This window comes from Electrona antarctica (genome assembly GCF_951216825.1).
Source record: "Electrona antarctica genome assembly, chromosome: 5".
Classification (NCBI taxonomy): domain Eukaryota; kingdom Metazoa; phylum Chordata; class Actinopteri; order Myctophiformes; family Myctophidae; genus Electrona; species Electrona antarctica.
In genome coordinates, this window is record NC_136810.1 from 39,984,989 (window position 1) to 39,997,931 (window position 12,943).

The 12,943-nt window shown below is 42.4% G+C and overlaps 1 protein-coding gene and 1 long non-coding RNA gene across 2 annotated transcripts; both read left to right on the forward strand.

The window, feature by feature from the left end:
* Positions 1-261: 261 nt before the first annotated feature.
* On the forward strand, positions 262-8,113 carry saxo4 (stabilizer of axonemal microtubules 4; the record flags this gene model as incomplete). The annotated part of the gene is made up of 7 exons (XM_079502321.1): positions 262-325; positions 5,241-5,358; positions 5,582-5,732; positions 7,218-7,278; positions 7,389-7,489; positions 7,705-7,770; positions 7,997-8,113. 7 exons carry the CDS (start codon positions 262-264, stop codon positions 8,111-8,113), a joined length of 678 nt encoding a protein of 225 aa, XP_079358447.1.
* A 1,293-nt stretch (positions 8,114-9,406) lies between these two features.
* Positions 9,407-12,427, forward strand: LOC306923124. The gene is made up of 3 exons (XR_013790002.1): positions 9,407-9,581; positions 12,004-12,100; positions 12,353-12,427. It is a non-coding gene; the product is annotated as an uncharacterized lncRNA (long non-coding RNA).
* Positions 12,428-12,943: the final 516 nt, after the last annotated feature.

The window sequence follows — 12,943 nt, forward strand, 5'->3', positions numbered from 1 at the left end:
CAAAGCACAGACGTCTCTATTGGAGTGGTGATTTAAGAATGAACCGGACACATGTCGTCTGTGTTCATGTTCCTCCGCGAAGCCCGTCCCTGTGGCGGACAGCACACTCAGCATTAGGACCTTCACACATGCTTCTCCACACACAACCGCCTCCCCCACCCCCCCACCCCTCATTGTCAGGCCCTGAGAGGTCACCCGATCACTTGCCTGGCTTGGGAAGTTGTTGGACTCGCCCCCAGCTGGGCCGAGTTTCATGGCCATATGTCCGGGAACCTCCAGGCCGCCCTGTCTTCCAGAGCCCTGCAGAGAGGCTGGAAGAGGACGGGTGGGAGGTTTGGGACAGCCCTGGGGAGGAGGCGGGAGAGATCTGTCTCGGTGGGAGCATCCCGGGTCAGGAGGGAAGGGAACGAGGGGCGTCTTGAGGTCAAACCCGGTAGCACTTTGGTTTTGCGTTCCATGTTTTTGGTTTTTGCCTCTCCTGTTTTTGGGCCGAGCGGACTGTGATCTTACTGGTTGGGTTGATTTTGTCGTCCTCCTCCACCCATCTGTGTTATAGGGTGTGCTGGGTGGGCGGAGCTATGGAGCTGAGCTCTAATTTTGTTCCATATTAAAGAATCATTTTTACTATATCCCTGCGTTGACTCATTCATTGTTATTTGTTCATGTTTAATTGGCTAGTGATACCGTAGGTCATTAACTATTAACAAAATCACTGAATGAATTAACCCCGCTCAACCCTGCCTAGTCACACACACACACACACACACACACACACACACACACACACACACACACACACACACACACACACACACACACACACACACACTAGTGTACCGTAGGTGAGATCTAACATCATTAAAAATGGAATGTACTCATTTCAGTTTAACATGCACGCCCTTTTGTTGATAGTTAAAGGCATCAATTTGCAAGGCTCAGTGCTCTAATCTTTGGTGTGCAATTTGCTACAAATAATTTGCGTTGCAGCCGCATATCTCCAATACAGCTTTAATACATTATCCAGCATGCTGGCAAATTAATCAAGACGTTACAAGACGTATGTACTCTGAGGGAATCCTTCTCATTCCCAGATGGAGATTAATGCTGTTGTGTTTCTTAATTACCTCCCACACTGTTCATACAGTTCAACTTGTGTTTGTCAGCAGTTGTGTGCATTTTAATCCATTAAACATACTAATTTCATAATCATTCAATTCGTTGTTTTATCCCTGCTTTCTATATTTTTTATGTTTGTTTTTTGTGGGTTTTCTTATGTGTGGAGTATTGTATTTGTATTAGTATGAGTATTGTATTGTATTATGTATTTGTGTTGAGGATACATTGGAAGAGAGAAGGCCCTATTTTTATCATGCTCATTAATTCCTGTTCTTCCTGTTTGCTCTGGAAATCAGTGAATATGTCATGCGGCATGTATTGTAACAGTAATTGAATTATTGTGGTTTTATTGCTGAGGTTTTCAGTCAAACCACAAAATTGCCCATCTTGTGCATGAGATGAAACATTTTCTCCTTGTTTTAACTTAAAGTTCCTCGTTCATAAAGTCCCATTCTGTTCTTCCCAAGGCCACTTTACTATGGCACATGAAGTAAGAGTGAAAAAAGATGACAATGCAATTTACTCAAAGTCGCCTGTGCCAGATTTGTCTGTTAAATACAGGAGTCAGACTCAGAAAGGGTCAAGGGAACCAGATAAGTCTCAGCAACAGAAGTGAGGAGATGATGAAGCAGAGACTGCCGAAGCCAAAAGCACAAAAGAAGGGCTTTTGTGCCTGAGCTGTCTCTTTACATCTTTCCAAATGTTAATGCCACGGTATTATACTGCAGACAAAGATCTTGGCCATTGAACTGACAGTGAACCCGCTGAGATTGTCTCCCTACAGTTAGAGTGTGGACAACAGAGTTGGGCAGGAAGCAGACGGCCACACAGACCGATGCTATAGACGCGCCAAGCTTCTACAGACAGGGCCGAGGTGTTGTCCTTTTCTGATCTACAACAGACGGCTGCGGGCAAGCCAACTGCATCACTCGACGGGAGACCCTTGCTTGCATCACCTCAGCCTATTTTTAGAAGCACGTACCGCACCCACCTTTTCTCTCCCCGACTCCCCCTACCTCCCTCGACTCTGTAGGTGTGAATGAGAAATCAGTGTTTATGCTCATCACGAGAACAAACGGTTGACGCATAAAGCCTGATTCATACTTGATTGTGCGTTATGTCTCACACTGAAAATAGCAGATCTACAAGCTCACAGTGTCAATGCAGTTGGCTGTGAACTTGTGGGCTTGTAGATCTGCTATTTTTGGCGTGAGACGCTGATACAGTATGTAACTAAGTGTTGCTTAGCATCAAGCATAGAAATGGCCACTTTGAACAATGAAAATATGGCACGATTTATATTTTGTGCTTATGGCACTGTCACCTCAGAATCTGTATGCACACCTTCCTGTCATATACTGTATGAGTTACTGTATGTGAGTGAGTTATTTGTATCACGATAAAGGGCCCTAAAGCAGCATTGTGTATGTATCCGTCTCATGCTAGGATGTGAAGTGTCACTGTTATTGCGCATTGTGATTATCACAAAGGTGGCAGAAGACGTGACTGCCAGCCTCAATGATGCGGAAGCTTCCCCATAGTTATTTTTGGAGCCAAGATAATAAACGGATTCCAGCTTGGCACGATAACATGTCTTGAAAAAAAGAAGACAAAGAAAAACACTTTGCATTTGCAATACAAGCAGCAGTATGTTAGATAGTCACGGCTGGCAGTGTAGAAGCCTAGCCTACAAGATGGAGAGACAGAAAACACTTTAGTATCCACATAGGTGGAGACTCAGTGTGAATCCAAGAGAGCTATATGAAACTAGATAAAGTGCCCCTCGGGGCACAGGTCTCCACCAGGGCAGGTCAGGTTGTGGCCTCCTGGTGGCGCTATAATAGGCCAATGTGAAAAGGGTGCCATTTCTTCTTACGCCTTGGATGGCAATTGGATGATTTGTGGCATTTTGTTCCAAAAACCCACCTGTTGGTGGCGCTATAACAGGCCAATGTGAAAAGGGTGGGATATATTCCTCAGCCTAGTAGGAAAGTCTGTGAAAGATTTAATGTAAATTGCACGCTGCGTTCATGATTTGTGGCTTTTTGTTCAAAACGGGCCAATCCTGCAAACTTTGAAAGCCAATGTTAGCCAATTAGGATGGAATATGAAATATCGGACAGATCCGTCTTGAACACATGACTATAGAGATAGTTTTTTGACAAAATCCGGAGGAGTAATATCAAAAAACGTGTTTTTCAAAAGTCGGCCTCCTGGTGGCGGTATAACAGGCCGTTGTGGAAAATTTGTGGCAGAGCTTCATCGTTGGCATCCAGGGAGTGTGTGTGCAAAATGTGGCACCGACTGGGTTAACGGTGCCGGAGATTAGCTGGTAACAGACGGATGGACACACACACTCACACACACACACACACACACACGGACACAGACAGTGCAAAACATACTGCCTTCGGCCTGGTGTAGACAATGAGAGGAGGAGGCAATTTGAGGCAATATTTGAAGGTGAGGTGTGATATGTATATGCACGGTAGAAAATAAATAAATAAAATACACTCAAATGGTTTGTGGTGAAAAAGCACCCTCCCTGCAGAGAAAGGATGATATTTCTGAATATCACAGTTCAACGAGCCAATATATATACAATATATAGTATACAGTAACTCAATATAATACATTATGATTCCTCAATATGCTGCAGCTACTACATTATGGGGAGTGTCTATTCAGTACCTCAGTCCTACATTCAGATTTGTGAAGGATCACAAGAGGCAACAACATAACCCCTACTTTGCTGTGGATTATTTTTATTTGTGTAAATGTACAAAAATGACATTATTTGAAACTAGACATTTATTCCAGTTGAAGAATGCTGTCTCTAGATAACAAATATGTCAATTTGATTAACAACATTGAGTCGTAATTCCCTCTCAGGGATTTTCTTTGTTTTGTTGTCAAGCTGCCATCCAAATTTCAATTAAGCTATGATCTTGTACACACATAACCAAACTCCTATTCTGAAGAAGGTGTAACTGTAAGTCTGAGAGCATACAGTGTATAAGTGGTATTACACTGCCACCCAGTGACCATTTAGACCTTTCATGTGCAGACAAATCATGGGCTTGTTGTGTATGATAATGGCACACCCACCTTTGATGCCTCTGTTATACTGAATATTGATAATACTGATATTGAAAACAGAATCACTACTGAAGAATGTGCAGGTGACAAATGACAGTACCGTTTTATACATGGCTGTATAACTTCACAAGGTATACAACAAACACTGAAATGTTTTGACCCAACAAATATTTACACATGCCATATGTCTAAAGTATAAAAATAGCATTGGCCCTGGCATTGGTTGATGTTTACTGTTGATGCTAGGTATGCACTTTTTTTTAATTATGACCTCATTCTTGACTTGAAATATGCTGCCCTTGTGCTGAGTCTCCTAGCAACGGATACTCATCGCCCTACAAAACCACCAGTGTGAGACAGCGAGGTGAAACCACAACCTGGAGATTCAGGTATGCCTGCACAGTAATGTCATGTAAACCTTATTGATTGTGGACTGCATTTTAAGAATTTGGTAATATTCATTTTTCACTTGGCTGATATGCCAAGCATTAATAATTAGAGAGGGAGGGAATATTGAACATTTCTCTTGTGTATGGGAGGAAATATTCCTTTTTTACAAGACAGAGGGAATATTTGAAGTCGCACGTATATTGCATATAAGCATATTGTGTTAAACGCAATACACATTAGCAATAGTTTGTTTACTGTTGTGAGCCTTTGACTTTACACTGTAGTTGCAACACATCCCACAGGCCCTGAGGATTTTCCATCGATCACGGTTGTCACTGAAGGTTTCCATTACACCAGTCACAGATGGCCGGGCAGGGAGAGATAGTCAGGCCAGCTCTCAGAGCAACAGGCAACGGTGGACAACTGATCAATTCCTCACTCTACCTGTATGCCACCTCATACAATGCTTCTCATGGTGAGAATACACAAAGTAGTGCAAAGCTCTATAGTGTTCATATTAGGTACAGTAACCAGAGAGCTGTGAAATAAACAGACAACACTGTGACAACAGTGATGGTTGAACTGTACATCTTCTTCACTGATCACCTGTATTTTTATTCTATCCGTTCACATAGGCAGGGAGAACTTCACACCTCAACAGGGACATCACTATGGGACAGGCTATGCTGCCAACCTCAGACCAGTTGCACACTACAGACCCAGTTTGGACCTCACTGACAACCCATGGCTTGGGTAAGTCTGACTGGTAACTTTCTCCCATATGGCTCTTAAATCTGAAGTTAGACTTGGGTAATTATTACCATTTGTATTCTCCAGAATCCATATTTGTAATTTGTATACAACTGTTCAGCTGACCTTCAGTCTCAAGGAATGAGAGGAATGCATTTGCCATATTAATTAAATTTACTGTGTGTGCAGTACATGGAACCTGTAACTGGGGTATTGTTGTGTACAGGCTCTTTCTGCTGGACAGTTTCACATCTCAGACCAAACGACATTACCAACCCTACACTGTGCCTCAATATGGCGGCTCAAAGATCTTGCCACATGTCAGTGACAAGCCCAGGGAGAGTGGATACCTTCAGCTTAAGACTCAGCCTAAAACAGTGAGTGTGATGGGGAGCTCGCATGTAATCTTCAGCGGTGTCCGTCGTTCTTCCGGGTCCTTGGAAACACCCCCAGCCACTGCGTTTTACTGAGTTTTATAGTTTAAGGTTAGGTCAGAGTATTCTAGTAAGAGAGTGCCGACACTAGCGTTGACTCCCATTGTAACCATGGAATGCGGAAGTGCTCATTCTATCTCAATGGGATAGTTCAAATGTTTGGAACTATAGCCCATAGGCAATAGCTTTGCGGCGAGATCAAAGCGTGTCGCCACTCTCTTACTAGATTACTCAGTCTCTGGGTTAGGTATAGTTTTACTGAGGTTAGGTTTAGGGTTAGGTTTAGGCTGTCAATCGCAGCGACTGGCCAATCACAGCGCACCATCTACTCAAACATGCTGAAGATCCCATGCTCGCTGGAGAGTAGAGGCAAATAATGAATTGGACAATTACAATTTACAATTTAGGCATTTAATCCAGAGCGATGTACAGTAAGCAAGAACAAAAACATGGTAATACATCACATCAGATACATAAAAAATAGTCATCATATGTAAGCTTAGAACCTAACAGTGGAATATCTATATAATTAAACTATGCGTACTGAATATATACACTATAGAGCGCTATGTCTACATAAAATGCTATCTAAATTACATACGTTTAGCCTTTGCATACGCCTGTATAAGGTCGCGGAGGCTAGGGCAAGTGCTACGGCAAGTGCTACGGGCTAAGATGAAGTCTGAAGTGGTGGGTTTTCAGACCACGGCGGAAGATTGGGAGTAGTAATTGTAGTAATATGCATTCCATAGTTTTGGAGCCTGAAGGGAGAAGAGTTTGGGACATGTGGAGCGCTGTCCCGGAGTATTTCCAGCTTCCCTGCTTTGGCTGATCTGAGCGTGCGGAAGGGTTTGTAGGGTTAGGGTTAGGGAAGGGGAAGGGAAGGGTTAGGGAAGGGTTTGTAGGGTTCGATCAGACTTGAAGGGTTTGTAGGGTTCCATCAGACTTGCGAGATATGGGGGTGCACATGTGGGGACAAAAAAACAGTGGTGTAAAAAGTACTCAAATGTTTTACTTAAGTAAAAGTATAAATACTGCAATGTAGAACTACTCCGTTACAAGTAAAAGTCCCGTATTCAAAATGTACTCAGAGTACTAAAAGTAAAAGTACTCATTATGCAGAATGTCTCATTTCAAGTTTTCAAATGTCTAAAAATCTTTTGAAAATAGCAGATCTACAGATCAGATAGCAGTAGCCTGGCTAATAAGCCAGACCGAATCAGCCGTTGGCAAAAAAATAAATTGCCTGAGTCTGGCTTATTAGCCAGGCTAAGATAGCAGATCACAGAACAGATATCAGATCTACTTACAATGTGTCGTGATGCGACGCATACTCTATGTACAATGTACACATTGTCAGAGCAGAATAATCTGTAAGACTTTCAAAAATGTAAATTCCTGAATAGTAACTAATTCTTTCCCTTCAAGAGTATGTCACTTCAGACAGAGTATGCAGGCCGCTTTGTGCCCCACAACCTCAGGCCAACAGGTAAGTTCAGGAACCAATCTGTTGAATTACTTTTGGCTTTTGGAATCACAGTAGCCTACTACTGTATGTTGGTGAATGAATGACTCATTTATGTAGTTGCAACTCTCTAGAGGCCTGGAAGTACCTAACAGAGGGCCAGGAGGGCAGGAGTGGCTTCACTGCAGGACAAGCCCTTGAGTTGAACACCTTTATACCAAAACACAGCTTCATGGTTGGTTTTCTTTCTTTATGACAATGAATTCCTACTTTTAGTTCTTGTGCACATACTGTAGTATGAGATGCCAATCGTAACATAATTTCCTGTCATCAGTTGTTGTCAGTTGTGGTTCATCACTCTACTTTTCATGTAAACAATTGCAAAGTCCATCACTAAAAATGTCTAGTATCGTTAGGCTTATATCAATGTTTGTTTGTATTACCTTTCAGGGTGAACCGAGGCAGACAGGGAGCTCAGTAACGAGAGAAGACTTCTTGCCAATATCGTTTTATCAGGTTGACCTATACGTATACAGTATGGTTTCAGACTGAGCTTCCATTCATTTTTAGAAGTTGTTAATGAAGACACTTAGTTTTGCTACTAATACCATGGCTTAAAGCAATTATATTATTTATTGTACAGTGAAAGTCTTGACACTTTTTTCCAACAGTCAAAAAAATAAAAGGGAGAGGGGTGGAATAACTCTTTAGTTTGACAGTGTCCTGATGTGCTCTGGGACAGGACACGGAGGTGTTACCCAACCTGGTCAGCCGTAGCTCTCAGGAAACCGGATTCACCAGGGACACCGTGGCTCCACTGGCCTGTCCAGTGAGTAGCCCTCACAGGTCACACGAGTAAAGAACAACTGTAAAGAAATTCAGTCATGAGATCTTTTTTATTGCTTTCATCCTGGGTCAAATATTATTACATATATTGCAATATCTGTCTCCATAATAAAGTAAGGCGTAATATGTCAGTATTGAAAGATTGTGTGTGTGTGTGTGTGTGTGTGTGTGTGTGTGTGTGTGTGTGTGTGTGTGTGTGTGTGTGTGTGTGTGTGTGTGTGTGTGTGTGTGCACGCGCGCATGTGCATGTGCGCGCGTGCGTGTCCTACTGTTCTTTTCTCTTTTGTGATATTAGGCCTCTCTCTGCACATTGAACCAGAGAAAGGATAATGCATCAGCTGTAAAGTCAATTGGTAAAAAGGTGAGAATCACACATCCATCCATCCATCCATCCATTCATTTTTATTTTATTTATTTATCTATTTATGTATTTTTGCCTATAGGAGTGCTCTGGCTTTGTTCGTAATGCTCCTCCCACAGAGGCTTCCTCTTTCTACAAGTCACATTTCCTTACCAACTATCAGAACAAGTAAGTACTCCCTAGGTTGGCAGAGGAAGTGTAGCGCCCAGGATTATATTAGATAATTGACACTGGGTGAAAAAATGCGTTGCAAAATCGTGGGATAATTAAAAAAAAAAGAACGGGAAGGCCTACTGTATATTGGACATTCTCTGCTAATTTCCTTTTTTTTATAAAACACCAAGATTGTCAGGACATTTGCATGCAGGGCCGATCATCTTGCCAGTTACCGTACATAACATGTTGGGACAGATCTGGTCAGAATGTCAAGAGTTCAAATCCCACTTATACCTTAATTGTTTAATGTAGTATGATATCAACTGCCTGTTCTCCCACAACTCTGTTTAATACATGCAAATATCTTAAAGGTCATCTGAAAAGAGCTCTAATCTCCAAAAAACCTTGAAATAATGTTGAACTTTTTGGAACTTAACCTTTTATTCTTTCCAGGAACAAATCTGCATGTCAAATTATTTCTGGCATTCCCCGACGTTAGTTTTCTTAGTTGTTGACGTCACAGAAATGCATTGTTTTACATAAATCTGTCTTTTTTTCCTTTATTGGTGCAGTGCAGTGCGGTGCAGTGCACCTAGGCTAGCCTGACTTTTTGGCCAGACTCATATCACACTGTTGTGGATCCGCCGGAGGCAATTCTTTTTGCCACCGGCAGATTCGTTTCTGGCCACTGCGAGGCTATACGGAGGCCACTCTAACTGTACTGTGTATGGGATTCTTCTATACTACATAAACAGCTAGCTATCAGTCATAGTGGTGTTTGATGGGTATTAAAGTAACAACACAAAGGACATGACACACTACAGATAAGGGACGCTACTGTGACATTTACAGCCGGCATAATTGTCACCATGCAGACAGAACAGTTCCTGACTAGCAGGCAGAACAAGCAGCATTTTCTTGGAGTGAAAAGCTCTGAGATATAATGTACCAGTGTGCTACCACGGTACGTACCACCACCAACAATGCTGTGTTAAGCTATATTACACGAGAGGGTGTTCTTTATCAGCATTATTAATGCCTGCGATGCTGCAGGGCGAGTTCCGAAAGGCAGAGCAGAAGTGCATTAATGACGATAAAGACGAGGGTGTTCTTTATCGTCATTAATGCACTTCTGCTCTGCCTCGGCGGCTTCAACGTTGGCCAGCCGTTCTGGGGGCTTGTGCAGGGTCAGGCTGGACCAAGCCAGTTGCACCACCTCACACTAGTTCAAACTAAGCGTAATTAACAGCTTAAATGGCTTTTAAGTCAAGACGTATCACTTATGCATTACTAAAAGCCATTTAAGCTATAACTAGGCTAAGTGCAACCCCTGGTCTTAACCTAGCGAGCCCCCCCTACAGATATGGACCTTGTCCTACAGAGTGGGGATATGGTCCTGAAAAGCTTTGGTCGGTCATCAAGTGCAGTGTTGCATGCACATGCAAAAATAACAATATTGAGTGCACTCTGGCAGTCTGGCATGTGTAAACTGCAGAGGATCGAGCTGCATTAACTCAATACATGTGACGAGGAGGAACATGACATTGAGTAGTTTTGCATTGCATGCACATTTAACTTATTCATTTACTCAAAATATATCATGGTCAAATAGAAGAAAGGGATAACAATGTTTTATGCTTTTTTTGAGGGGCGCTATATCCCCTCCTATATCCAGCTTTTGGTGTCTGTCCACAAACATTAAATTCCCATCATAGTGTCTGAGCAAATAGACATGTCTATTTTATGTCATGATGATGTACGATGCTAAGAGCGCCCCTCACTGCACGGGTGGGATTTTTTTAGGATACAAAATCAATTGTTAGTTTTTGTTACAATTTGTTAGCCTGGGTTCCAGCCTGATTTGCTGCGTTCCGCTGATCTGAAATGTTTTTCAGATCAGCGGAACGCAGCAAATCAGGCTGGAACCCAGGCTAACAATTTGTATGAGGTTGGGCCACAATTTTGCGTTAAATGCCTGGAACACAGAACACAGAACAGAAGAAACTAGAAAAAGTGCCCTTCTGGGCACAGGTCTCCACCAGGAGGATAGGAGTGTGTGTGATGTTTGGAAAAAATTGTTTAGGAGTAATATAAACATGTTTATTTGGGTTTTGTGTGTGTGTGTGTGTGTGTGTGTGTGTGTGTGTGTGTGTGTGTGTGTGTGTGTGTGTGTGTGTGTGTGTGTGTGTGTGTGTGTGTGTGTGTGTGTGTGTGTGTGTGTGTGTGTGTGTGTGAGTGAGACGCGACTTGTCCTGTTGTAGCGCCACCATGAGGCTGATTTGAAAACTGTCAAGTGGCATTTCTTCCTCAGCCTAGTAGTGGGAATAGGCATGCACAGTTTCACCGCAATCGGACGCTGCGTTGAGGAGTTGTGGCGATTTGTACAAAACGGGCTACTCCTGAAAACGTTCGAAGCCAATCGTAGCCAATCAGGATGGATAATTATGAGAAATCAAACAAATCACATGATCACATGACTATGGAGAGCATGCGTACCGATTTGCATGAAATTTGGATAAAATCTGAAGGAGTAATATTAGAAAATGTGTTTTACATATGTCGGCCTCCTGGTGGCGCTATAAAGAGCAGATGTGAAAAATTCCAGGCAAAGGTTTTTCCTTGGCCTCTAGGGAGTGTGCATACATGGTTTTACACAGATCGGTGCAGTTATAGGTAAAATCACAAATAGGCCAGTTATAGCGCCACCATGAGGCTGAGTTGAAAATATTCAAGTGGCATTTCTTCCTTGGCCTAGTGGGAATGTGCGTACAAAATTTCACGGAAATCACACGATGTGTTCCTGATTTGCAGCATTTTGTTTGAAACGGAGCACTCCTGCGAACTTTGGAAGCCAATCGTAGCCAATCAGGATGGAGTCTGAGAAATCTGAAAGACCCGTTTCGTTGAATGGCTCTAGAGAGACTGTGTACCAATTTGCGTAATGTTTGGACAAAATCTGTGGGTGTACCGTCAAAACATTTGTTTTGCACAAAGCGGCCTCCTGGTGGCGCTATAACAGGCCAATGTGAAAACTTTGGAGCAGAGGTTCAGCTCTGGCATCCAGGGAGTGTGTGTGCAGAGTATGGCTGCGATCAAGCCAACGGTGCCAGAGATTAGCTGTTCACAGACGGACGGACGGACACACGGACGGACACACGGACGGACGGACGGACGGACACACGGACGGACGGACGGAGTGCAAAACATACTCTCTCCCCATGCCTTCGGCCTGGTGGAGACAACAATAGTTGTATAATATAATTCCTGTATTTGTGTATCCTTCCCAGGTAGCTATTTACAAAGTCCAAGGTTATGAAAATGTGCTTCAAGCTGACACATTTCTAGTGGGAACCTTTATAAAACTAATAGCATGTTATATTGTCTAGGTTCTGTGATCATGTTGCAGTTGAAAAGCTAAGATGCAAGTGGGTCAACACAGACAATAGAACTGCAAAGAATAACAGCTGGACAAGACATGGACAGGTAATCTAATCACACATAACAAAGTAATTTCAACCTCCACAATAAAACATGTGTTGCCTGGTGGTCAATTGCTTTTGTGTACTTGATATATCTACAGTAGGTGCACTTTATTTTACTGTGCTGCAGATCAAAGACAATTTTATGAACAGAGGATTCTGTTCAATTCTATTGTGTTCTATTCTATTACAATATATTAGGCTATATTCTGCAATACCCTCTATTCCTTTAACTGATTTCACCTCACTTTCACAGGTTCCATTTTAAGGAATTGAGCTTCACACGTGCTTCACATGTTGTGTATCAAAATAAAAGCAAGTCGAGCATACCTGACGAAGGCCAAAGAGGCCTAAACGTTGTGTGTTTTTTTGACCGCTTTGGTAAAAAAAGATTTGGGAGCATTCAAAACGGTGTGCAGACTAATTCCTCCTCCTCTCTCTCTCTTTTATTCGAGCACCCGTAGAATTTTCTTGGATGCGTGTGCACTGTGCACCTCCTGAGCTTCAAAATAAAACCAAACCAATGTGTTGAGGGTATGATTCAATGTGGTACAGATTTCAACAGTGAAATAAATAGCGTCTGTCTGTCTGGTCTGCCTTTCACGCTGGTGTTATTTGTTTTTGCTTTCTCATGGAAGAGACGATAGTTTCTGCAGGAATAATATTCAAGAAACTGTGTTAGTTAGTTGTTCATGTTACATACCAAACTGGCACGGTTATACAATTTTGTGGTTTCCATCAATTTTGTGGAATTCCCAAACCTGCCTACCTACAAAGAGAAAGTAGACAGGAATGGTGCCATCTTTATTAAGGAGTATCAGTTATATATCAGTTATATAAAGATATG